At 41.1% G+C, this 27,648-nt stretch overlaps 2 protein-coding genes across 2 annotated transcripts; both read right to left on the bottom strand.

Annotated features, from left to right (window-relative positions):
* Positions 1–1,516: 1,516 nt before the first annotated feature.
* LOC100822026 (transport inhibitor response 1-like protein Os05g0150500) lies at positions 1,517–7,505 on the bottom strand. Its single transcript, XM_003568874.4, has 3 exons — positions 6,789–7,505; positions 3,354–3,846; positions 1,517–2,739 (listed from the first exon to the last, which is right to left on the bottom strand). Exons 1-3 carry the CDS (start codon positions 7,289–7,291, stop codon positions 1,963–1,965), a joined length of 1,773 nt encoding a protein of 590 aa, XP_003568922.1. The 5' UTR covers positions 7,292–7,505; the 3' UTR covers positions 1,517–1,962.
* Positions 7,506–12,613: 5,108 nt separating this feature from the next.
* Positions 12,614–22,079, bottom strand: LOC100821709 (ATP-dependent DNA helicase Q-like SIM). The gene is made up of 16 exons (XM_003568873.4): positions 21,891–22,079; positions 20,707–21,712; positions 20,363–20,582; positions 20,170–20,280; positions 19,776–19,965; positions 19,040–19,337; positions 18,584–18,777; positions 18,382–18,438; positions 17,272–17,352; positions 16,995–17,058; positions 15,687–15,786; positions 15,493–15,576; positions 14,782–14,869; positions 13,751–13,864; positions 13,465–13,557; positions 12,614–13,232 (listed from the first exon to the last, which is right to left on the bottom strand). Exons 2-16 carry the CDS (start codon positions 21,293–21,295, stop codon positions 12,918–12,920), a joined length of 2,598 nt encoding a protein of 865 aa, XP_003568921.1. The 5' UTR covers positions 21,296–21,712; positions 21,891–22,079; the 3' UTR covers positions 12,614–12,917.
* Between the last annotated feature and the right edge of the window lie 5,569 nt (positions 22,080–27,648).

Genomic DNA, 27,648 nt, shown 5'->3' with positions numbered 1-27,648 from the left:
GAGAGCAATTCAACATGGTTTTGACGTAAGCCGCGTATCAGGTTCTCGGTTCTCCACATCGCCTTAAAAGAACATAAAATAAAATAAAAACAAAGAAATGCTGATAAGTTATACACTTTTTCAGTTGCCCCATTTTCTTCCAATTATATTTCTCTTTGATCACACGGTCTTCTTAATTGTATATCTTTGTTGCTCGCTTGCTTGACACGAGACAAGTTCTAGTGCTAACAAGCAGTGCTACTTAGTATTACCAAAGAGTAATGAGAAAGTATTGCTTTCTTAGCCTCTATCTATCATGTTACAAGATTCGAAGTTCAAATTTAATCTAGACATTGACTTACAAAAAAGACATATTTTGATGTGGATAATATCTTAGAGAGAGAGATATGAAGGTACTATTGGCCGCATAAATGTCTTTTGTTCTTTGTGTTGTGTTTTGAGTTGAAGTTTTGTTATTAGATGTATCGATGTTTAAAAAACGTCTAGATGCATGTAATATTTCGGCAAATAATATGGGTCGGAGAGAGTAGTATATTGGCATCTTTTCTCTCTATTAATGTCAAAAGATCTGGATAGGATTACCACAAGGTACCTAGGGCGCATAAACGCAACTCTGTTGAAGAATCCAAATTCAGGCACTCCTGGTACATGCACATTGTTGTTGCTTCCACACCGGAGATACCTTCTGAACAAGTACTCTGCATTTTAATTGCAGAAATGAATGGAGATCAAATTATAGTATGGCATGGCATATGGCAGCATTCTCATACGCAAGGCCATGAACAGGCTGTTAATGTCAGAGATCAAGTCCTATTTAAACCCTGCCGTGTGGAACTACTAGTTGTAAATAAAAGCTCCAGCATGTTGGCCCAAGGCCAGAGACAGATAAAAATGCTTATACTCAACTGACACATCATTAATGTAATTGCCTAGGACAGGAGCTTTGGTTTTGATGCTCAGTAGCCATAGCATGAAGTACCCCCTTGTGGTATTGTTTATCAGTTAATTCAAGGTTTAACTGTCATTCTTGCTGTGATTGCTCAACTGCAGCTCATCCTTTGCTTGAACTAACTATGAATTGCAGATGTTTCTTGGAAACCACATGGGTGAATGAACTTGATGCAATTTCTATAGATCAGATCAAGTGGGTTACTTAAGCTGTATGTAGATCAACCTCTGTTTATTAGCAATTACCATAGAACGAGTAGCTGAGCAATCAGAAGTTGAAACCATCCCGGCAAAGTTTCATCTTCCTCGACCCTGACATTTGAGCCCACCCATATGTGACTACATTTCATTCCATGTGTCAATAAAGATAACCCAGACCAGCAGCAATCAAAGGGTAAATTTGTGCTGCCCTACAGATAACTTCAATTAAACTGAGTCCTGAACAGAATAAAAGGAAGCTCGAGTATAAATAGCCCAGGCATCGCAGCATAAATTACTGTCATATCCTCAAGCATATAAAGCAGAGGCTAATCAAGTTACAGTTCTGAACCAAATAGAACACCAGATATACCACAAGAAATACATGCCATGATTATTTAGCATCCAGAACAACCCATAATTAGAAAAAGGAAGGCCAAAAGGTAGAGGTGACAAACTCAGCTCAGGTACAGTTTATCCAGTAATACAGTACATTACAAGATTAAAATGGTGCCATATTTTTATACATAAAAGGAACTAAACACGCTAAAGAAAACAAACCAAGGTTTTCTCATGACGCTATCTAGTAGTTTCTGTAATCCACCGAGCCCCCTACAGTTATTAACACCTGAAAAAAGGCCTCGAGTCTCATCCTACATTTGTCAAGTAGAGATCTTATGATAGGTTCATCAAACCACCAGCCTTTCTACTTGCCTTAAAAAAACTCTATGTTATGCTAGGAAGATGCAGATTGCAGAAGGTACCAATTGAGGTTGAAAATGAACACCCAGAGTACCCCCATATAGCATGACGCCCTTAAACAATCTGGACGTAGTCTGGTGTGTCAGACCTTGGACCGGCAATTGTCCGGTACACATACAATTTCTCAACAGGGCTTTCATCCGGAAGTGCATCCAAGGGACATGCTCGTCCAGGATCGTTCATGATCTCCACAGTAAGGCGAGGCATCTTTTGTGCAAGCTGTCGGCATGCGCCCAGGGTCAACGAGCATGACGACATCCAAAGGGATCGCATTGTCTCCAGCTTGGCAGCATTTGCCAGCAACGGCTTATTCCCAAATGGGCAGTCCCTGATCTCCAGCTTCTTTAGGCTCTTGCAGCCTGAGAGGATATAGTGCAGGCCTAGATCGCTGTTCCCAGCGAAGGCTATTGAAAGCATCTCAAGACGATCAGCATGTTCACCGATTGATTTAAATACAAGATCTGTGAGAAGGCCGGAGACAGAGAGGCGCCTAAGGCCCTTGCATGATTCCACAATGGCACTGAAACCTGCATCAAGAGACTGTTGTGTGATGTAATCTGGAGTACGGGGCTCAAGGATGCATAGGCGGAAGCAGGTGAAGTTGGGACGGTTCTTTGCAATTGTAATAAGAGCCTCATTCGTCATCCGCCTGCAGAAGTAGAGGACCGACTCCAACATGGGACAACTGGCAGAAACATCAACAAGACCTCTTTCAGTCAACAAAACTTGCCCAGCACCAAAAGGGTCAGAAGGGAAGACCCGCAACTCTTGTAGTTTACTGCAAGTTGATGCCACGACAGCTAGACCATGGTCCTCAATGAGATCCATGACCTGAAAATCACAGATTAAACTTTAAATGAAAATGTGCAAAGAGCATGAAAAGACATTTAACCATCAGGGAATTAAGATCATAATTCAGTTTTGAAAACTACACTGCTGGAGCAAGTAAATATCTGAAAACATTTTGGCAATCAACAGAGGGGCAGATGATTTATGCCAGTACAGGAATCCTAGCTCACCAAGAGATGATGGTAGTTTCAGTTAAGTCATACAATGCAGCCAACATGATATTACACAACATTCCTGTGCAGAGTGCAGACTATACATATGCATGATAAGACAGCAATTACTGCTAGCCACAAACTCTTGTCACCATGACATCTATGTTTGAATAAAATGATATGTGTAATATTGATTATGCTTTTACAACCTTATACCAATAGAACTCCCGCAACATATTATTAAAAATAACATTTTCAAGTAGCATCTAGGAGATCACAAAAGGTATGAGGTACATCAAAGTGACATTCATGATTCATGCATATAGGTTCTCATGGAATCAAGCATTCATAGCAATATTCTCGCAAAAGGTTTTGAGTGTATTTGCAAAACTCTGTGGATATTAAAGTTGATATCTACTAAAAGCACGAGGAAGAGTTGCATACCCATAATTGCTGCAGATTCTTGCATCTGCTAATAAATTTAATGAGCTCAGGGCCTCGAACAGTAGCATAACTCAGATTAAGTGATGTGAGGCCTTCACATACACCATAAAATGCTGACAGGTAATCTGGAACAGCATCCCAAGCCCCAGATAGCCTTCTCAGGCTTTTACAACCTGCAAATGCTGCTTCAAGCTTTGCAAAGAGATCTGGATGATAATCAGCAGAGAATTTGCCAGTTCCAAGTTCTACTATGTGCGGAGCCTTACGAAGGAGACTAGCAACCTTATCAAGAGGGATTGCATTATTGAGCTTTAGAGTCTTGAGATTGTGACATCTGGTCACTAGCCGCTCAAGTACTGCAAAATTGACCTCCCCATCTAAGCATGAAAAATTAAGAGTTTCCAGAGAAGTGAAGGATTCTGGAAAGCTACTGAGCCAATGACTGGAACAATCCTCAATATAATTCTCTTGAAGGTCAAGTTCTCTCAAATTTCTGCAACATCAAGAGTGGATAGAAGTTAGCACTTGAAGATAGCCGATGAATCATATCTCAGAAGAATTATTAAAACTGGAACAAAGGTAGCCATTAGCACATTACCAATGGTACCATCACTTGAGAAACAAACAGAGCCCATACAAGTATTTGGTGGAAGGAGCAAGGAGATTCATGACAGAAGAAAATAGCTCATACAACTTGGCTATGGCATACAAAATCATGATAAAGTAAAATGGACTGCCACATGATGGGGTATTTAGGGGCTATTTAAGCCCTAGACAGAGGAGGCACGACAGCGTCTTGCCGGCAGTCATGCCTCAAAAGCAGGGGAAAAGAGGATTGTGAGATAGATTGTTTATCCTCTGATTCATTGATAAAGGATACATGCTCTCCTCTGATATTAGCTTAACTCATAAGAAAGCAATCTTTAACATAAGGTAATTAATATTCTCTCTAAGAAGGTAATCATAAAGAGATAAACCTTTGTAATAAACTGCTGCCTAATCCTTGGTGCGCCTCCTATAGGGTTGTAAGCCCATGACATCGATGCATCAAATAAAACATATAATTACCTAACATATTCATTCATTAATTGTTTTACAGATCCATGTATTCTTTTTTCCAGCTACACCACTATGTGTCAAGAAATTTATGCTTATAAAAAATTAAAATTACATTCCCAGTATTTTAGTTGCTATCCAGTGTCTCGTTGAGATGGAACCATCTGGAACAAGTTATATCATTTACTAATAGAGGTGCTACGGAGGAACGACCAGTGTAAACCGGCATACCAAAACGATTATCCTTGACGTAAAGGTTTGCTCTGCATTTTTTTATGCAATGATACTACGAGAATTTCCTTCACCAAAAAGGGACTTGCTAAGATCTCCATTATTTGCAGCCTCAGTATATGATCAGTTTAGGCTAGTCAGACTTTTGTATATCTTGGATCTAGAGCAGGGACCCACTCATCAGACCCAACCACCTCCAAACCACAAAAGTTCCGAGTAAACAAAAATAATATAAACTCAGCAACTCGGACCCAATGATGTAAACTATCAACTCCATCCACACCTCGATATTTAGGCCTTTAATTTGAAAACAAAGTAAATGTTGAATTTATACAGAAAAATATTTTGAGCTAAGGACTAAACAATGCTTGAAGTACATAACTAAAACAATATTTAATTACTATGACATCTCAACCCAAATGAAAAAACTGTGCACCCCTGCCTATGCTGTCAAAATCTTTGAAGGACAATAACCAAACAGAACATGAGAAAAAAGCTTGAGCATAACTGCAAAGTAGGTCAACAGATCAACACAAGGACTCAAAAGTGAATTTACCATTTGCTTTTCTTATATTAAAGGGTGCACCTATAATAAATCTATCAACCATAAACAGTAACAGTGATGTTGAATTCCAAGAGGCCCTAAGTCCAAAGACCCGACAAATTGTACCGGAGGTAAGTGGTTTCAGGTTCAAGACCGACCAACACGCTATTAGTAAAAATAGCTGCAACGTACATCAGAAGCTAGAGCTAAGAGAGGGTCAGGCATTACAATCCAACTCTCCCCCAAGTCTATGCAATTCAATGCCCAGGCTCTATCTAATGAGCTATCCTCACATGTGCAAATATGGCATGATACAATAACCGGAGCACATTTGGTTTTTCTCGAACTCTCTTCTATGTTGGAACATAACATCGGCATATCATCAGTCAAACCTCACTCACTAACCTTTCCTCAGAGCTCAACTATTTCCTATCACTCAAAAGTCAAAATGATCCATATGATGCTGGTTAGGCACATTAAAGTACTAAACAAATGGACCCCTATCAAATTCCTAAGTATCAAATCTTAAAGGTAGGGATCTAGTAAATTATTAATTCTTTTTTTTTCATTGATTCCAGCAAGCTCGACAGCTCGACCAATCACCCTACCAGAGCAAATTTGCTTGTTTCAATGGTCCATTACGTGCGAATATCATGAACATCAGGTTAAAACATCACATTCCCCCACTTAATGAAAGATTGTAGTCATAAGAATCTTCAGCATCCCACAAAAGGGGAAAACCGCTGAACGGGAATCTGCATATTGCAAACATGCTACTTCAGAATCTAAAAGCTCAAATCAGGAGGGTAAGTCCACATACACCCTTGAATGTGGAGTGAAAATGAAAAGGAGAACAGTTCAAGTGAGATCCGGTGCCTCATCATGTGCAAACAATACAATTTTTAAAGTAAAGGTGCATCCAATTGGTTCTAACTAAACCTGAAATAATCCCATCCTTTTGGGAAAAAGATAAAAAGGGATGAATCCATCATTGCTAATGAAATATTTTATATGTCAATCCCACAGATCCGTTCGCAAGACATCAAGCTCTCACAATCCAATCGATCGCAGTACACACATCTGAGGCAAAGCTTCTGCAGGACAAGATAAAAGCTAAATGCAAATCATAGCTCCATGTTTTGGAGAAGACAACCAAGATTTTCCAAGAAATCACTCTTTCGACGCTAGATTAAATAGTGAGCAGCTAAAAGAAAAATACACTTCAGCATCAGGGAAAATAATCGAAAAAACAAGTCCAGCTCACACCAGCAGAGCTAGAAGTTCAGTTTAACGCTCAGAAATAGATCAAATCTGAACTGAAACTTACATCTACCCCAAGTACTACCCAATCAGAAGAAGAAACAAAGCCAGTTGTGTAGCTCAAAATCGTTAAAAGCAACCCATTTTGAGAAAAACTCTGAAAGGTGAAATCAGTTCAGTGGAACAAGAACCGAGTTCAGATCACAAAAGGCACCAAGAAATCTCCCATCTTCAGCTAGAAAGAAGCCGAAAGAAAGCTCAAATCTCCACACAAAGGAAGCAAAGAAGCACCCAAAGCTCCAATGTTTAGCTCAAATCTTGAGTCCCGAGACGCGGCGCCTCACCTGCAACCCTCGGTAATGGCGGCGAGCCCGGCGGTGCTGAATCCCTCGCAGGAGACGAGGCGCAGGACCTGGAAGTTCCTGAAGGAGGCCGCGATCATCTCGAGGCACTCGTCGGTGACGACCATGCGCTTGAAGCTGAGCTCCTCGAGCAGCGGCCAGCCGTCGGCGGCGGCGGCGACCCAGGGCGCGGCCTCGGCGCCCCAGGCGGGCGGGACGAGCCCGAAGTCGGCGAAGTGCGGCTTGCCCTTGACCTCGGCGGCGCGCACGGAGGGGAACCGCTCGACGGCGTCGCGCGGGGACGTGGCGTAGCAGTTGGCGACGGCGAGGCGGCGCCTGGAGCGGCGCTCGGCGCGGAGCCAGCCGCGGCAGGCGCCCGCCGCGGCGCCGCGGTCGGCGGCGGCGGGGAGGAAGGAGAAGGCGTGCTCCCAGACCTCGTCCGGGAGCGAGTGCCACGGAGGCTGCGCGGCGCCGCCGCCGGAGCGCGAGCCGACGCCGCGGCCCATCGGGGCGGCGCTGGCCGTTAGGGGGCCGGGCTGCGTGCGTGTGTCTACCCGGCGGCGGCTGCTGGGACGGGCCGGTGGAGCGCGTGGGGAGGCGGCGGTAGGGAGAGCATCTGGAGAGAGATGCAAGAGAGTCTCTCTTCTCTTCTCTTCTCTTCTCTTCTGGGCTCTGCTCTCTGCCCTTTGGTCTTCTCTCTACTCCTTCTCTCCTCCCTACCTCCCCCTCGGCTCACTCTCTCTCCCCCTCCCTTCCTTTTCTTCTTATTCTGCAGATTGCCATTTTTTCTGTTATTTTTTCTGCTTATTTTTTATGTTATTACATACAATGATTGGGTGTCATTTTGTTTTCATTGAAGACATATCAGTAGTACATTTTTCTTCAAGTCTTATTTATTTTAACCATTTTTACCACATTTTGATAAGTTTATTCAGAGAGGTAGAGAGAGAGAAATGAATTTCCATTTGTTTTCTATGGTGAGCTAGGAATGAGGTAGTAGGGGAGAATGGACAGTGATGGAAGTGGTGGTAGGAGGAGGGTCCCTTGTTTCAGCTGGCGTCTTTGGGATTCCGGGCCATGTATCCAGGATTGTCTGCGTACGCATTCTTGCACGAGCGTCTACGTGGTAACTACCGGTAGTTGTAACCAGTACGTATTTCCTTTTTTTTTGGAGGAACCAGTACGTATTTCCGTTGGCTCTAAAATAAAACTTCATACGATCTAATCGTGAATTTCATTTGTATTTTTGGTGTGAATTGAGCTAAATAGGCGTGGATGCAGTTTGAGATGGCACTTGTAGTTGAATGTATGCGAGGTAGTACTGATTCTTGTTTGAGGTACACTAGTGAAGGGCAGGGTGTGTGTATTATTGTATTTCTTTCGATCCTAAATTTTTGTCGTGGTTTAGTTCAAATGTGATCTAAAACCACGATAATAATTTAGGATAAGATATCATATTTCTAATTTTTAGCCTTTTAGCTCATCTCACAATAAAACACTTCATAATTCAATATATATATTTTCCATCTTTATTATGTCTCGTCATCCTGTTACATGATTGTAGCCTTATCATTCCATAAACACTATTCCAAGATCCAGAAACTTTTACACATCACTATTCGCCCCTACAGGCCTTCGGTTCACCACCGTCCTCCATCATCATCATCCTTTACAGATAAGTTCATTTCACAACTACATTCATGAACACAAAACCTATCTTCTAAAAAAGAAAATACACGAGCCACATTCATTTCATTTTCTTGTGAGTTTTTGCACATTCGGACAGGAGCAATTGGGCCGCAGAAGATCCGGGGGTCTCTTGCGTGTGGTCCCCACGGGGGGAGGAGTGGTCAGTGGGAGCCAATGGCGAGCATGTGGTGGCCGCATGGGCTCTCGCCACTTTTTACTGCTGGTTTTATCAGAGCAACACGTCCAAAAGAGAAGACCAAAGAATGTTACGGAGTAACAACAACGAAGAACACAGTTAACCCCAAAAGATATCACGAGCAAGTTTTACTTTCCCCTTTTTTGACCTGCCTGCCCCCCTCTTCGGTCTTTCACGGCTTCACTTCTCAAATCCCAAATCTCGAGGAGTTTATATTCTTCTTAGCACTTTTTACTGTTGATTGAAAACTTGGAAAAAATCTTACTCGTGCAAGAGGCTGGGTTAATTCCGTCGACATGAGTGGAGGTAAGTAATTACTACACATGCTAAACCTATCATTAGTTCAAAAATCTATGATCTCTTGACTTTGATTTAAATGCTTTCTTCTCTTGTTAAAGTGAATATTTAGTTTTTTTTGCCATTTTTGTTGTAGTAATTCTATTGGAGCTATCCTCCGGTTTGGTGCTAACTCCATTACACCGATATGTTCGTTGCATAACACATATATAGAGTCTACCACATAAGAAGAAGATTTGGCAAAGACTTTATATCTAACGGTGTTAACAACTCATTAAACGGGATCCTTAAAATAGCACTACACTACATTTGCCGGTTGGATACACAAATAAAGGAGCATTGACAAAGTTTATAAACTACAAAGAGAGGGAAAAAAAACTCTCTTGTCACTCTCATTGTTTTCTTTTATAGACGTGTCACTCTCAAATTCTCAATGTTAGTAGTCACCACATTTCATAAAAATAAAGCCCTTTTGACAACGGGTCTATTTACAACGGCATCATCGTTAGTTACTGTTAATAAAAAAACATGCAAATTACCAGGCTGCCCCTAAGATCCTAAAACACCTGTCATCCACCGATAAGCACATCCCGTTCTTATCCCTTGACCTGCCACGTGACAACAAGGCTATTTTACTGCAACCCCTGCAGGAGGCACAAAAATAAACATACCAAGAAGAAGAAGAAAAAAATTAAAGGCTTCGAGAGCAGTGAAAAAATTATATATGTACCGCGGCACGCACGCAGCATCACGGGTCCCAAGCCACTGTTTGTTTACCGCTTGATTAGTATTAACCAGTAAAAAAGGCTTCGAGCCGCGTGAGGTTACGAAGAGGATTATTAGTTTACACCCCGATCCAAATCAAATCGAATCAAATGCGGATGGGAAGGCAGCTGATTAGCTTTAGTTAATTACAGCTGTGATTAGTAGGAGCAGTAAGTAAGTGGTGGTAATTCTATGGCAGTGAAATTTGCTAGGGTGAATTGTAACTAATGAGCCGCCGATTGAAATTAGATCAAGCTGGCTGCGGTTAGATTTTAACATCAAGAGATGGAAACGATCATAAATTTGTGAACAGATCTCTTGCCTTGCACTATTTATTTAGATAAGCTCCATTTAATAGCGCCAATTATTGGAGACAAAATGACCGAAGAAGCTTCCTTGCACGACGCAAATACTTTCTTTTTACCTTTTGTTTGTGACGTACTAGTGTCAAATTCTCTCACGCAAAGTTTTCTTCAAGCTTTGCCCTTGCATTATACCACAATTTTACCCTTTTTCTTTAATTTTCATACCTCGACACATTGGTGTGCTTAATACCACCGTAATTTGACTACAGGGCCTGATTCGTACAAAAATGTGAAATGTAAAAGGCTGGGCCAATAAGCCATCCATCTAACCCCAACAAGAACTTCATTATGCTCCTAAAAAAGTTGGAATCATTCCCTAACCCTAATCCTTGGAGCATTTAGTAGTTAGATCGCCTTCATGGATGGAGAATGGCATGATGCTTGGCTTGCTGCTGCTGCTGCAATCTAGTCTTTTCATGGGAGGGCCCCTCCTCTTTTTCCAATTTTCCTTGGCCGGCAAAAAAGGCTACAGGGAGGCACCACCAGCAGGCTTGGGTACACTGCATCTCGTATCATCACCTCCTGCTCTTGCTCTTGCCCTGCTACTGCAAATGCATCATCTCATGCTACCTCATCATGTACTTCAATCTCTCTATCTATCTCTCCTTTTCTTTTGTTTGCAAACTTTTTTTGAGGAAATTCTGTTTGCAATTATCTCTCAGGCTCCAAACCTGGCTCATGATATTATTATTATTTTTTGAAATTGTCCTCTTACATGATTTTTATTGAAACATCTTCATTTCCATTGAATAAAGAAAAGAAAAATTCATTGGCCTGGGAGTATATTTCTCCATTTCGGTACTTTCACAAAAAAATTGTGCTGTAGAGAGAGAACACAAACGAAAAAAGCAAAGAGGGGAGGAGTGAGCATGATGTGAGGATAGGGGCAGTGGGCCCGGCTGTCCAGATCCGATTGACCAAATCATTTGCCAACTCAAATTACCAAAGCACCCTCCAGATGACGTCACCACTCACCAGCACTGCTCCCCTCTCACTCACTCAGCCTGCTGCTGCTCCTTTGCTTTTTTCCCCGGACCTCCCGCTTTGGCCTGCTGACGCGGTGGACCCGGACGCCTTTTCCAGGCCTGCGTTGGCGAAAACATCATCGACCCGCCCCCAGCTTTTTCCCCCCTCTCTGCTTGCTTATCCTCTCTGTTTCTTTTTTTTTTTCTTACACGACTTATCTTCTCTTTTATTTTGTAAAAAAAATAAGAGTCAGTTTCTCTCTTGGATTAGTAGATGCTTGATGATGCGTGTGGGCTTTGGGGGCGTGGAGAGACGTAAGCCGGTGCAGCAGGCGCACATGCGTTTTTTTTGGTGTTGTTATTACCGGCCGGTAGGTAGGTACCCTGTCCGTGCATCTTGTTCCAATGCGATAAGAAGAAGAAAAAAAGAATGTTCATCCGAATTGATCTCATCTTAAAGGAAAGAGAATGAGGGACGTTGATCCCACTGGCATTTGTTGTTTCGGCCGGAGCACACGAAGCTTGTTTCAAAACTTTATTTAGTTATTTATTTTGTGTCGGTTTTGAATCCGGGAGTTCGAGAAGATTTATACATTATACATATGGTTTTGCTATTTTTCAGCCGACTGAGAAATAACTATTTTCTTAGCCAATGATAATAACCTTTTGATTCAAATATTGAGATTCATGTAAGATTAATGTACCTCCGATTGATAAGAAAATATTGATTGGATGACTATAATTATTGACTGAGAAATAACATTGGGAATTCATAATTCTTGTCAAGGCTATAAATCATGCTTGTTATGAAAAAGGACCATGCCCTGACTGCTAAAAAGTTTTTTGTTTCCCAACGGTTTGGCATGCTAATTAGGAAGCATGCTCACATGGATCAGCGCATGTGAGGTTATATATGAATGTGTTCATGTGTTTGTGTCTTTCTTGCCATAAGAAAGAAACGAGTTGACCAGAAAAGTTCCACGGGATAAGATCCAACAAGGCCATATGCATGCTAGTTGCTACATATAGCAACAGATCCTAACGGATGGCCGAACATCGAGTGGTGTCAAAAAATTCGGCAGGTTAGGCAACGCACGGACCAAAATACCTCCGTCGGCACGCTTTGATGCCACATGTGGATGTCACTTTGGGTTTAACATCTCTGCAGCTTAGGGAACATTTTCAGGTAACAGACACAACCAGCGTGGGGTACTACATACATTGCACCTGCAGGCTGCAGCCACGTTCTTTCCGACAGCTGGAGGGATCCTGGCCGTCCGTTGAAGGGGAAGAGGCTCCGGTTCTCCCCTACGTGTCGATCCATCCGTAGGCTGCAGGAAAAAAAGAGTTAGGAATGTGGATGGACAATGTTTGACAAAACAACACCCACACCTATGGATTTGATGTGAAGGACAGGCGATGAGACGTGCTTACTGTTCAGATGAATCGGCCGTAGCATGTAGGCAATGATCTCTGGACCTGTACTTGAGGTTCGCACATGATGATACAGATGGAGAAATTCTTGCCCAAAAACATTTCAGAGTCTGCATGTGTTTAGATGGATCATGGATTGCCAAAATGGTACTGACATGTGACCTCATTCATTTGTACATACATACCCTCACGAAGAAATCATAAACGACACTTGGGCCTACTAATATGCAATAAACCTGTGAGAACCAAAACCTGGTAAACACACAATCTTCAAGAAAATAAAAATAGCCAACTGATCTCCAAACAAGCATGACAGCATCAGTAGTATTTGTGTAAAAATTAGCAACTTAAATTGCACCATATGTGTTTATTTCATTTCAAGCTCACGTGAATAGATCTCAGGATCCTATCACTCCTCATACTACCTTCTGCGCTTCGACTTCGAGAGTATCGCTGATAGTCTCTCTTTTGCGGTGGTGAAACCCGTGGGTTGCTTCCGAGAACCCCTCTTCCTTTTCCTTCTTCCCGTTTTCCTGCCGGCAAGACGCTGGCGGCGTGTCTCGGGATCTGCCCAACCCCTGCCCCACTCCGAGGAAGAAGAGAAGGATTTTGGGTTACTCATCAGCAGCAACGTAGCGGCATCAGGGTATGCATATAAACCTTCCTCGTCTGGTTGTGAACTCAAAAAGTTTAATCCAGCTCTTGTTGGCTCTGGATGCTGGAGTACAACACGGGGCTGTAAGCGTAACCAATAATTAGTTGAGGGATAAAAAGAAAGTAATGTCCAACAAATAAACAAATGTATTACACTGCCACAACATCAAAGGCGGATACGTGTTTTCAATTAGTGCAGTGTTAAACCCTAATAATTTCTAAATTAATTACTGTGCTTTCATTTATATTTGTTGACATTTTTCCCACAGAAAAGAGTAGGGGAGGCAACATCATATCTGAAGTAAATTGCTTACAATTTCAGCTGCTTCCTGTATGTATCCCATGCCCTCTAATATACGAGCAAGACCTTGCCACCATATCTTGTCGGTCGTGACAAACCTAGGAAACTAGAAGTAATGTTTAAATGTAAGAACATCTCTGAGCACAGAAACACACAAACTCATAGGAATGAAAAGTTAGTGAAATGATAATTCAAGTATGTGTGTTGCTGTGATGTTTACAAAGAGAAGTTCATGTTGACTGCTCCCAGTTTTACAAATTTTAGATATAAATGATGGGAAAATGAATCAGAACACAAACCTTTTCCCTTATATAACTGACCGCAGTTCTGAAATCAGGTATCGCCCCAAAACTTCGCCTTCCAGATTTAGAACGGGACATACTGTTGCAATCCATATCTTCAGTTGCCTGTCCCTGGATGTATGTTCAAGATTTACTTAAGTTCCAATAATATCAAATGGCCAAAAGTACTTTTATAATATAAATTAAAATGTATGTTGCAGAGACCAAAACAAGCTCAATTCGCTTATCCCATCACAGCTCTTTATTCAGAGACATCTGATGGGAAAGGGTATCTTAAAATTGAAACTGCGTAATTGCGGAATATATCCGCAGCACCAAAACGTCATTTGAAGGGATACTTCCTCATGTTTCATCTATTTATCAATATCACCTCAGCTTTATGTTTCTTTCAGGAGTTAAGTAGTCAGACCAGCAGACTATAAGCAAATAAATCCTTGCATGGATATTTTATCTAATAGAATTAAAAAATACAGCACGAAGCCAATGTGCAAAGAGAATTAAAAGTTCTAAAAAAATAATAGTTCTAGTATTCAGAGAATAGCAGGTCCATGGCGACACTTATGCTGCTGCACCTAGAGATGTATTTGGCTTTGGAATGGGATCATTGGATCTTAAGTAAACTATGCTTAACCACATTGGTGCTTTCAGTTATTTCAAACGTTGAATAACCTAGCTACTGCATGTATCGCTAGGGCGATCAACTTAGAATACTTCCTTAAAAAACTTGGAATACTTCCTCAACTACTGAGCGTCATATCCCTTATGGATAGGGATTGAGGTGATACCATGTCACGTGCTTACTTGACCCAGCAAATTGCCACATGACATACCACGTCTTTCTTTTTAAACAGGATCTCTCGTTTGAAAAGTCAAGAAGAAAACTCACAAACTTCTAAAGATGGTATAACAGAAAAGAAAAGGAAATTATAAGCTACTGTATACTGGCAAGCAGACACAATTGTAATGGACATCACATTCATCAGCGGTTCATCACTAGAATAGGATATGGACACATGGCGAATACTCACGGTTTGAGCTCGGAGCACATTCATGAAGACAACTGCTTCGTCCTTGAAATCATGCATTTGAGGAGGGCCATTAATACAGATGTCGCACCTGAGGTGAAAAATGAGCCCAGAGAGACACAGAAATGCTTGACAAAATAAGTTTAAAACGGGGTACATTGATTCATTCCACTGTAAAAAAATGGAAGTTACAAAAACACCCCTTTTTGATCACTGAATATGGGCATCGCCTCGAATGTCAATGCCATGGAAAGTGATGTTCGTTCAAGTTTGGTTTTCATCAGTGATATGGATATTAAAAGGATTCTGTCTACAAGAATGGTTGCCTGATACAAGTAATCAGACAGCAGACGTCTTGGAAACTGTTATACTCCCTCCATCCCAAAATATAGGGCATATAAATTTTGTCATAAGTCTTATTTTGCAATGGAGAAAAAATTATCAACATCTATGTTACCAAATCAGAACACCATGAAACATATTTAATGATGAATCCACTGTATTGATTTGATATTGTAGATGCTGTTTTTTTCTCTATAAACTTGGTCAAATGCTAAGAAGTTGACTTAGGAAAAAGTTCATAGGCCTATATTTTGGAATGGAGAAAGTATGATTTATTTGAAAATTACATTATAGTACTGGTAAATGGAAACTGGAACAAGCCTGTCCTTATTTTATAGAAGGAGAAGAGGCATGGAAAAAGTAGAAAAGTACATTTGACATCCATCAGGACCAAATTCCTCTCCGAAGTACTTTACTAGTATTTTGGCCCTACATGTTGAAGTGTTCAAAGCATACCTGCAATACATAAAATATACATAGCCATTAACCGCTTCTATTTGCTCAAGAATTAATCAACATACATTTGGGCCATTGTCAGAGTCTGAGTTTATGGTTCTGAGACATACTGAAAGCAATCTCGTAGCATCCTATGTGCTGCCTTGGTCTGTTCATCACTTCTTTTGTTAGGAAGGAGTGTTGGTGTTCTCAAAAAATTACAATATAGAGCTGCCAACAAACATTGTAAAAGAAACAAGTGAAATTGTGCAGGGAGGAAATAAAGCAAGCTTCACAATTGCTGATACAAGTAGTGCATGATACCAAAAGCTTTGGGGCCCAATATGTACTTTGGATAAGAAAAAAGACACAACATTTAGCAGATCTCCCTTAAAATCTACTGACAGTAATATAGTTCCGCTATTCAGACAACAGAATAACATGTTTCAGAGCACAACCATATACTATCTACCGCTTACCTTGTAAACCCAAAATTTCAATTCAATCGACCAAATAAGAAATGACCAAAACTAGCATAAAAAAACTTTGAATTCAATTGTCACTACAGAGCTGCAGTTGTGTGGCTAGCACGACGATGACAACATGCTGCCAGGATTCAAGGTCAACTCTACCAGTGCCTTTACCAAAGGAATCACGGCTCCCGTAACATGCATACTGAATGGGAATTCATTCTTAAACATTCAAGCTTCAGAGCTTGGTGCCTTCAGTAGCAGCTTGCAATTCATTCTTCGACATTCAAACTTCAGAATAATTATTTTAATTACATTGACTAGTTTTAGCTTGGCTTATGGAGTTATGCAGCAAACCACTGAACCAGCAAAAAGTATTGAGATAGAAGTTCATTGCTTGGGACCTTGGGGGTTGACCGGCAATCAGAGAATGATGCCTCAAGACTCCAACGGTAATAGATCAATCATTAATTTAAGAACCAGATCAGCTTGGTGGTTCAACCAAAGAAACAGGACCAGAGCCTGGTCTGGTTTGATTAGCCAAGGAGACTGGACAAGGGAAAAAAGAGATGATTTTTTGGGTGCAAAGCAAAACTGAGGATCAAAGACCAGACCTCGCGCAAGATATGTGCCCAAAGTAGGTGGGCTAGCATGACTTTCATGCCATGACAGGCAGAAAATAGATATTAACCCCTAGCTTTTGCATATAGTCACAAAATCAAGTCAATTTTACTCAAAATGTAGTCATTTTCCCCATAATTTGAATAGCAGCGGGACCGGCTGAACAAACAAACCGAAGACATGCCCGGTTCACTCACCAGCCTGGTTTTTACAGTTACGGTTGCAAGCAAACATAAATGATACATGTAAGTACTCCATTCAGCATATGTTTCACCATTTTCTTCAGTAAACCTAAAACCAAGCCAAAGAACATTGAAGAAGTTTGAAGTATAATACGGAGTAACTCACTGCAATCTGACAACTTCCCATCTCTACCAGCGCGGCCAGCTTCCTGATAATATGCTTCCAAGCTCTGGATCAATGAGGGCCAAGAGAACTCAGACAAAAAGTACAAACGCGAGTAAAGGTTAATCCAACGTGGGATGTATTTGAATGCTTGGAGAAGAATGCATTTATATCAGAACAACAAATCATACATTTTTGTTTTGCAAACAGGGACACACACTCACGTGTACACTGAAACCATGTTCACAAGGAAATACAGCACAATGAATGCCAAACTAACCTGCGGGAAACCGTAGTGAATAATTCTCCTGACATTTGATTTGTCAATCCCCATCCCAAATGCTATGGTAGCCACAACCACCTATATAGAGAGGCTTACGCCATTAGTGTAGGGGAGAAACGACTGACGGATTCAAAAAAGTGTGGCAGAGACAAATGAAAAGTTTGTGGTGCCTAAGGAACCGGCATCTCCATTTCGTATAAGTGTATGATATGGAGTTTAAAAGTTCTATAGAAGAATTCGTGGATGTATTACACATAAAGTTATGACAACATGCAAATTTTCAAACTTAAATTTATCCCTGGTATGAATAGTGCAAGAAATATCAAAAGCTGAGAACGATACAGGAGCATGAGCCAAGTAATATCAGGATTCAGAAGAGTCTTCAAACAAAGTCATTTTCTCAAGGATTGGCATAACATAGTAAATAATGTTGGCAAGATTGCACAGGTTCTAATAGATACAGTAGTGTTGAATTTTTTTTAAATGATTAAATCCCTACTCTTCCTAAACAGGTATGTGGTTAAATTGTAGAGAAGTACCATCAAGTGTATCCAATTATCCATATCAACAGCATCACACAATAACTAACGTAAGGAGTGCTAATTACACTGTATGGATGCAACGTTTCATTCTTTTCCCTGGTGATAAACAGTTTTAACTGGCCAAATTAACTCCATATATATGGTTCCGAATTAACACGTTTCCATAAACTGATCTCATGGTTGCCTTCATCTCTCACTTAATCTTAGCCGCAAAATCAAGATCAGTTGTTTAAATAATAAATAAAAAGACTAAAAGTTATTGTAGTGGCTTCAAAGGAGCCTCTAATTAGTATATATAAGATATATTGAAGATGAGTCTTACCAATCAGAAGTTCTCATAACTAAATCAGACTTAAGAAAATGAGTAGTATCAATCATTATCTCTTTCAGGTGTACAAAGTTTGAAACATTAAGTCCCTTACTCATGATGCTATCTCAAAATAAATTTGCACATCAGCTGATGAGAACATGAAAATTGCATCAATAAATGGAGGGGCAACCATCCATAGCATATTCCAGTCATAAGTGAGATGAAACAATAGCAACTGAAAATATTTATTGTTACCTCTAACACATTGGAATGGAACTGCTCATGCACCTGCCTCAAATGCGATCTAGGCATCTGAAAAGAAGAATAAGATAGCTTCAAATAAGGTACAGGACTGCATATATTATTAAGAGAACAGATAATCCGTTTGCAGTTTGCAAACTTTTAAGCTCATTCTTATACAAAATTAGCATGTATACTTAAATGGTCCCAACCCAACCTTTGCATTATATGCTGCAGCTCTAAGGCCAGATTTGCACAAATAGTTGGCTAGTTCCACAGTTTCTTTCCTCGTTGGTACATAAATAATTGTAGGACCTTGATCCAAACTTTCCAGTGAAATAGTTTCATTGGATTGTGCAGGAGATGCAAAGCTCTCAGGTCGAGAACCTTCAAGGAACTCTCCACAAGAAACTACAAGAGAAACTCAAGTGTCAGTCAGAAGTATACATTAGGCTACACAAAGATGAATATAAATCTTCAAAAACACTGCTATCATGAACTCTGAAGTGTCAATAGCCATATCAAGGTTACAAAATGCGTTTCATCAAAAGATCAACGTTCTGAAAACAGGTTTAGGTCAACGTTTTCCTTTAAATGGGTTAAATCATTAAAGCAATACAGTGTCACTCAAAAGCAAGTTGTACAGAAAGTTAATAGACGATTAGTCCATTACCATCAAAATCATCTACTCCTTGATACTGATCCAGCTCATGCTCAGCGTTTTCATTTACCAAAGACATGCCAACTTTTCTTCTCTTAATATCACCATGGTTCGTAGAACCAGCAATTGCATAGTCATCATCTGATGCGCTATCATCCAGAGACTCATATGAACTGCTTTCAGAATCTGGTTCAACTGCATGAAGAATTTTCTGGCCTTTACCACCAAAATTCTTTGAAGCATTATAAATCTCTGTTAGTTCTTGGAAGTCCTTTCCATATGATGAGGCAGAGGTTTTACTGTGCTTTACCTGCCACCAGAAATAGAGAAGGGGAGGGTACCATGAAGTGGAATAAGACAATCAGTAGGCAGTTATTTTTACTGAAACAGTAGGCAGTTTAAAAGACCACAGTTCATCTGCATAGCTCCATAACACATCGTTTCATGTCCTCATGTTATGCTACTCCAAAAGAAAGAATACTTCAATTAAAGGAACTCAAAGTATTTGGATCCTGCTACACCATGTAACAAAATGTACATTCAGATGTGGGTCTACTGTCTAGGCACAAGAAAACATTTGTTTCGTGACAATCATTACAATTTCCTGCACGTGGTTTTAGTGGTTAGTAAGGTCGAAGGATTTCAAATCTATAGTTTGACGCGGCATGCCACAACATAATTCTGTGGCAAGAACATGATATTTTTTTAAAGGGAACCAGCATAATAACAATTCAACAGATTTACTCACATTAAATCGAAGATTCGGTCTGAAAAAAGATGTCAAGACAATCAATGTATCTTCTGACATTTTCAGTGACTTGACAATGTCTTCTCGTACAGGGAAAGTTGCAGTAGCAGTCAATGCCATCAAAGGAATATCATGTTCCAAGAACTTCAAGTTGCTGGAACTGAAATTTTCTCGAAGTACAGACAATCTCCTGTAGGTGGAAAATAATGTGTATATATTAAACACTAGCGCTGGAAAAGGTTGCAAGAAAAGAGAAGACCCTGGTTGGTTCTTAAGGACAAACTAACTATTATCTCACTGGAGTGCATGTCACAAACTAAACTGGTAATGGTGAAAAGCAATGGTAAACACTGGCTTGCACCTTTAAAAGAGGATATCAAACACAAGAGCAGACCTATAGTCAGGTCGGAAATCATGACCCCATTTAGAAACACAATGAACTTCATCAATGGCGAAAAGTGCAATCCCTGGCTTTTCTGCAAGTTTCTTCAACGGCTCCATCAGTCTGCATGACAAGGCGTTTCCGTATTAAGCACAGCAACCCACAAATCAAGTTTAGCGATAAAAAGAAGAATGATTACCATTACCTTAAAACGGTCTCAGGGCAAACATAAACAATCTTATACATGCCAGCCATCGCTTTGCCCTCAACACGATTATCGGGTTGCCCTGATCCAAGGAAGCATGCTGATATCCCATGTTTTGCAAGTTTTAGACACTGATCGTGCATTAGACTAATCAAGGGTGAAATCACCACTACAATCTTCGTGGTCAAAAGAGCTGGGATCTGAAAGCATAGGGACTTCCCTGTCAACATGGTCATATCAGATCATTCTTTTAGCAAATGATGGCTCAAGCCTTGCATCACAATGCATATGGTCCCAAATTATTAAGAAGATCAAAAGATGAGATATTGTATAAAATAGACTACCTGATCCAGTTGCCGCTAGAACAAGACAGTCCTTGTGAGCGAACCAAGCATCCAAGGCTTCCTTTTGGAAGCCCTTCACGGACAAGAAACCAAAATGCTTTCGCAAAACAGCACTAATTTTGTTACTACGGTCAAACCCACCTCTTGGATTCTCTAGCAATGGCTGAGATTCAGGTTTTGATTTAGAACAAATAGCAGCAGTCAATCCAGGGTCAACGGAATCCACTAAACAAGAATATGAGGTACTCGCTTCTTCACCACGAGATTCCCTTTTACTGCAAGTGGTTGAGGAGACATGGTCAGTAATGCTAGACTGCTTAAATCTCCCTCTGGGATTGGCCAATCTAGTTCTCCTGTCAGACGCGCGTGACCCTGAATTAGACGGAACAGAAAGGTCTCTTCCAAATTCCTGACTTGGCTTCCTTTGTCCGCTGCCAGAACCATTCAACACAAACTCCACAACATCAGCACGGTTCGGACCCACAACCCCAATTGCTTCGCTGATCTTGTCGAAGTCAAACCCCATCTCGAGCAACTCGGCGATGACATGATCAGCAGATACATCGCTGCTGACAGCATCGACTTCCATGACTATAATCAGTGAACTGCACTTGACAACCAAGCTCGACACTCGCCAGCTGAAGATCAGATCTTCAAGGTCAAGACAACCAAGCTCGACACTCGCCAGCTGAAGATCAGATCCTCAAGGTCAAGACTCGTTGTTAGGCACGGTGCTCAATACGGCCTCACACCGTCGAACAAAGCATCAAGGTAGGAGAAAGTCTGGTAATGTCCAACGATCTCAAGCACGTCCAAATCCAATGCTAGGAAACAAGTGAACATGCACTAATTTACAGCACGGCCCGTAATCTGTACAGACACGCTTCAGTTGTGCAACTTCTCAATCAGCAAAATTCGTCAGCAACTGGAACACCATCTGCATTAGCAACCGGAACACCAACCAACTCTCTGCGTGAGGGCGACAGGCAGCACTGACGACCCAAACCTGTCAACAAAATCGGAACGCGGCGATGATTAATCTCAACGCAATTGCTTGGAACAGACCCTAATTCCGCCTTACTCGGGCGAGGAAACCAATCACGTCTGCGGCGTTCAACGGTTCGAACCAAACCGATAGGTCTAGAGTCGAATAGGAGCGGCGAGAAGAAATGGCGAGGATTTACCCGTGGAATCGGGCTCCTAGAGGCAGAACCCCAACTTCGCTTCGCGCCCCTCGCCTTCCGCCGTCGGCGCCGCCCACTGTTCGCAGCTCCAGAGAGAGAGAGAGAGATGGGGACGGGGGATTGAGATGGCGAGGGTTTGGTTTCGAATCGCGGGAGGGAAAGGATGAAGAGAGAGTGGCTGGCGTTTCAGCCTCGGCCGACGCTGACATGTGGGACCACGGGAACAGCGGTGCGACGCCCGTCTGCAAGACCCGCATCGCCGTGTTTTCCATCACAAGGCAAAATTGGTCGTCAGTCGTGACGCCGGCGGTCCGTACCTTCATTTATTGAAAATAATAATCCAACTGACTCAAATTTGCGCACATATCTTTATGCCTAAAAAACGTTTAGATACACGTAATATCTCTTTCTAAAGCAAATTATAAAAAAAAATATAAAACCACGTCAGTTAATTCGGGACGAAAAAAAATACTAAATAAAACTAGCCAAATTACGTTAATGGATGATACATTTTGATTTGTGGATAAACTAGCCATGAGAAAAATAAGTACTTCTAAAATGAAAATCATAAGAGGGAAGCAAAAGGGGGGCGGGGGGTGCACGGAGGATCCAAGCCGGATGGTGCGTGATGAAAATTCCGAAAAATTAAACCTCCGCGGGTGGGCCCAGTGTGATGAAGTATTTATGTACCCCGTCGGGAATCCATAGCCCAAACCCTAACCCTCCAGTCCTCCACCGCCGCCGCGCTCACAGATCTAATCGATGGTTCTCCCATCTCTCTCTCTCTCCTTCCATTTCATGCTATCCTGCCGTCCTCCCTCGCCGGTCACCACCTCTTCGCCCCACCACACCCGGGCAGCAAAAGCATATCAGTTTGTGGGAAGTAGATCGCCACCATACCCACCCTCCTGCATCAATTGCTCCGCCCTCATGCCCCTGCCGCCCCGCATCTACCTCCTCCACAAGTGAAGCGTCGCCGTGGCCAAGAAGGAGCAGTAAGACAAGGTCATCACGAGGAGACCCCACGGCACCATCCGGGGAACCTCACAGGGCGTGTTCTCCCCTCCCCCCCCCCCCCCCCACACACCCTTTTCGGTTTTTGTCTCGCTCTCCATGCAGACACTGTCGCGCGCGACGGTGGAGCCGGAGCCTCCAAAGCATGGACGAGACGGACGGGAGCTGGATCTCGGCACAGATCTGGTGTCTTCAGCCTCGGCTATGGCAGGCTGCTACAGAGCAACGATGAAGTAGCTGGTAGGAACATCGACGTGGAATAGCACCAGTGTCAGATCTATCTCTATTGGTGTCGCTGATCCGGTGGATTCTTCTTCTTCGACTCTGTGGTCGCCCTCGTTTTCTCGGCAGGTACGTCTATGATCTCCCACCTTACTTGTTCAGCTATTTCCTTGTGGTACAATTAGATTTATTTGAACAAGAGGACAATACTTGTTGTGTGTTGTTTGATGTAATGTTATTTCCAGCTTTGATGTGTAGATTAAAGCAACTGCCTTCGAAAAAGTAGAAGGATATCAGGGAAGAAGTCCAAGAAAAAGGCCCAATGCATACTGGTTCTAGTAGAGGGTGTAAACCGACAAAGATGAGTTGGACGCTGAAATTTTAAAATATGCATCATGTACGTCATACTTTTGCCTTAACTTATTGTATCTGGTTTTAACTCGTTTGCCATTTCTATTTGTTGTTAAGACAATTTTGTGTGTTTGGACGTGCGTGGATCTGGACAAAAAGGTCGACTATGAGTCCTTTTATTCACTATGGTTTGACATCTACACCACCGGGAAATGACAAAGTATTAAAGAAAAGAAAGTATTTTCAAAACGATACGTACGTATTTGTTGCTAACTCTGTGGTCGCACTCTGACAAATAACTTATTTAGTTTATGCAAATGATATATCAAATTTCATTTCACTATAGGGACACTAGAACCTCCTTGTGCTGTGTAATTTTGGCGAGAAAAAAGACATTCTTCTCGCCAAAATTACACAGCACAAGGTGGTTGCGGTGTCCCCTATAGTTAAATGATTTTTCATATATCACTTGTGTAAAACAAATAAGTTATTCCTCGTAGTGGGACCACAAAAATATATTCTGCAATATCACAATACGAGAGAAACCTTCTAAAGAATAATAAGAAGAACAAATTTATATCATTTTGAAAATATTTTCTTTTCTTTAATACGTTGAAGAACATCTGATTTATTTTTATCAGTCCCAGTGGTATAGATGTAAAACCATACCGAGTTGAACTACTCATAGTTCATCTTTTTGTCCGGATCTACACACGTCAAAACATCCCTACACAAAATGTTTCAGCAGCAAATAAGAATCATAAATTACTCAAAACCAGAGACAAATTAAGAAGTTAAAACAAAAGTAAGACATATGCCATGTATGTTTCAAAAATTTCAGTGTCCAACTCGTGTTTGTTTGTTTAACTGCCCTACTCCCCCTGCTAGAACCAGCATGCATTGGGCATCTTTTATGGGAGATAATTATGGTAGGAGGATAATGCGTTTTTCAAACTTCTTTCCTAATCCGCTTCTACTTGTTCGACGACACTTGCTTCTCCAATCTACATTAGAGCGGCCAATACGGACATCTTTTGTTGGACGAAGGAAATACATGACCTAGCAAACACAAGTCTGTAATATCACCGTTAACTATTAATGCTGCAATATACTGTAGATCATCGGGTTTTTTTTTTGCACAATGGGGCCCATGTACCATTAGTATATCACTAAATCACATGATCCAGTAAACTCAACTCTATAATATCATTGTTAATTATTCATGGTGAAATGCACAATGGCTGCACACCTGCACGTGAAGACATGGGTGGGATCGTCGGACCGACTTCCTTTCGTTCCTGAAGAGCCTCGTCTCCCTCCGACACTCCTTCGTTGTTTCTTTTTGAGTAAAATAAGCTGTGAACTCACGAACTCGGAAAACGCACATTTATATCTCTAAACTAGGACAACTGTGTCATTTTACTCAAAAATGGTTCGTCGAGGTTAAATACACCACGAGGCCGCCACGTCAGCTTCGGCCAGGACCGCGGACTGCTACTCAATTTTCTTAGGATTTCTTTTTGCAAAATCACCATGCGAGCCGCTCGCGAGGGGCAAGGCGGCCGCGCCCAGACGGGAATCCTGGGGCCTTGAGAACCACGCTGTTGCCGCCGTCGCCTCGTCTAAGGTTGCTATTAAGCCCGCAATGCTTAATTTTGACGAGAGGAGGCCGGTGAAGGAGTTGCCGAAGCCGACGTGACGGCCATGTGGCGTGATTAAGCCTCGCCGAACCGTTTTTGGACTAAAGTGACACAATAGTTCCAGTTTAGGGGTTTATATCTTAAACATGCCACCAAAGTAAAATCTGATGCGGCATTTTAATGAAGAAAGAGAGAGGCATGGTATCTTAATCTAGATACAACTCTTAGCGTTAAGAGATCTCTAACGTTAAACCCAATAAAATTCATAATTGCTCTCTCACAAAACATAATAAATGAAAGCATGTTTAGATACGACACTAAGATACAAAGCACTGTAAGAGTTGTATCTAAGTATGTATTTAATGCATAAGATACAATATAAGATATGATGCATTGGGAGTGTCTTTAGGGAGTTAGGGGCTATAAATACCAACAAATCATTTGAGGCTATATTACTTTTAGCAACTAACAGTCGAACCCAAAATTATCTATTATCAACGACAAACATACAATACAGTACTAGTCGAAATGCCCGTGCGTTGCAACGGAGCAACAAAATAAGACGATACACTCGAAGACATGTATCAATTTTTTCTCTATTTGGTCTTTGATGACCACAAAATATCCTTGTCAAAAAAAGTTTCTACCGAAGATTGTCTGTATACTCTGCTCTCTCAGAAGACAAACAATACCTTTGGTCAAAACTGAACTGAATAGTGCTTAACGTGTCGCGTTGCACAAAATGAAGTAACTAATGTCACTGCTGGTAAACGTGTTTTGCGATGGTCTCTTGTCGGTCTCCAGGAGTGTATGGCTTCATGAGCTACCAACGTTTTCTTTTTTTTAGGCAATCATGAGCTAGATACGGATGTTAATCACTGTTACAGTGATCCATAATAATCTAGGAGTAAAAAGCACGAGGGATTTCAACACGAGTGGCGGCACAGCTGAGCGTGTGGAGGGGAAAAAAAGTTCGGGTGTTTTCTAACGTGTGGTGGTATCCCTCGTAATTTTGATGAAAAGACCCATCACCACCGTTTGTAATTTAATATATAGTAATAGAAACATTAACTATACATGATATGGCAACAATATGGATTAGCAAAACATATGCACACTAAGGCAATGCCGATAATTCCATTCTAAACACTAAGGTAATGCCGATAATTCCATTCCTTTAGAACCTTGTCAGAATTATTGTAAATTAATACTAATAAAGACAATAAGAACTGATTACATGCAGAAAAGATGCTTCCTCAAATAGATATTGACAACAATGATAATCTTAAGGGCCTTGTTATTGTAGTAGCTTTAAGACAAGACAAATCATAAGCAGACTCAGTTGTAGCTCATGGTAGGTTTTATGTGACCTGAGTCGCATCAATTGCCCTTATATTATGTTACCTCAGTGCATCAGGTGACAAGGATTTTGGGGAACTAAGCTACTAAATGGTGAAATGCATCTGAAGATACTCACAACTAAAGACCACTATGGAAGTTACAGACACTGTATCTGATAGTTTAAAATTAGGATGAGTGAAAATAACTGAATTGCTGCTGTACAGCAACAACAACAGTTTTTGAATTCAACGTGCGAGTTGGATTGGTTTTGGCGCTGGCTTTTGTTTATGTTCGTGAATTTGATCTCAAATCTGAGATGTGTTTTTCTGGGTTTGGTTGCAGATGATTTCAGAGGCGATTGCTGCCCTGAAGGAGAGGACATCGAATCTGTTCAGTCGAGTTGTTTAGACTTCAACTATCCAGTCAGACTAACGTGTTGTTTGTTACTGCAGAACCTTTCAGAAGATGCTAAAGTATATTAAACACTTTTTTTTGTCCCTGACATATAAGACTAATTTGAGGTTTTAGTTGAGGTTTTACTTGAGGTTTTAGTTGAGATTTTAGTAGAGGTTTTAGTCGACGTTCATGTTTAATTTTAAATTAAGGTTCAGTTTAAAGTTTGAATTCAGGTTTAAGTTTAAGGTTTATCTGCTGCAGTTAAAGTTCAGGTTTAACTGCTGCAGTTAAAGTTCAGGTTATAAGTTTAAATTGACTTTCAGTTTAGAGAAGAGAGATTGAGATTGTACCATCTCATGCTAATCTAATCTAAACAGGTTTAAGTTTAGGTTTAGTTCAGGTTGAGATTGAGGATAGATTGAGATTGAGTGAAGAGATTGAGATTGAGATTGAGAAGAGAGAGGAGAATAGATTGAGATTGAGAGGAGTATAACTGTTCAGTGCATATATGATATAACTGTTCACTGCATATAATGCAGTTTAAATAGCAGAAGGAAACGCTAATGTAATCCATTCACTGCATATAAGAGAAGAGAGAAGATTAAACTGCATCATCAGACTTCTGAGAGAGACGAGAAGAGAGAAGAGAGAAGAGAGAAGAGAGGAGAGATTGAGAGAAGAAAAGAAACAGAAATAGAGATTGAGAGAAGAGAGAAGAGAAGAGAGAAGAGTTAAAGTTCTGGTTTAACTGCATATAAAGTTCAGGTTTAGAGAGAAGAGAGAAGAGAAGAGAA

Source organism: Brachypodium distachyon, chromosome 2 (genome assembly GCF_000005505.3).
Source record: "Brachypodium distachyon strain Bd21 chromosome 2, Brachypodium_distachyon_v3.0, whole genome shotgun sequence".
Classification (NCBI taxonomy): Eukaryota; Viridiplantae; Streptophyta; class Magnoliopsida; order Poales; family Poaceae; genus Brachypodium; species Brachypodium distachyon.
Note: the sequence above shows the minus strand (reverse complement) of the source record. Positions and strands in the feature narration are given on the sequence as shown.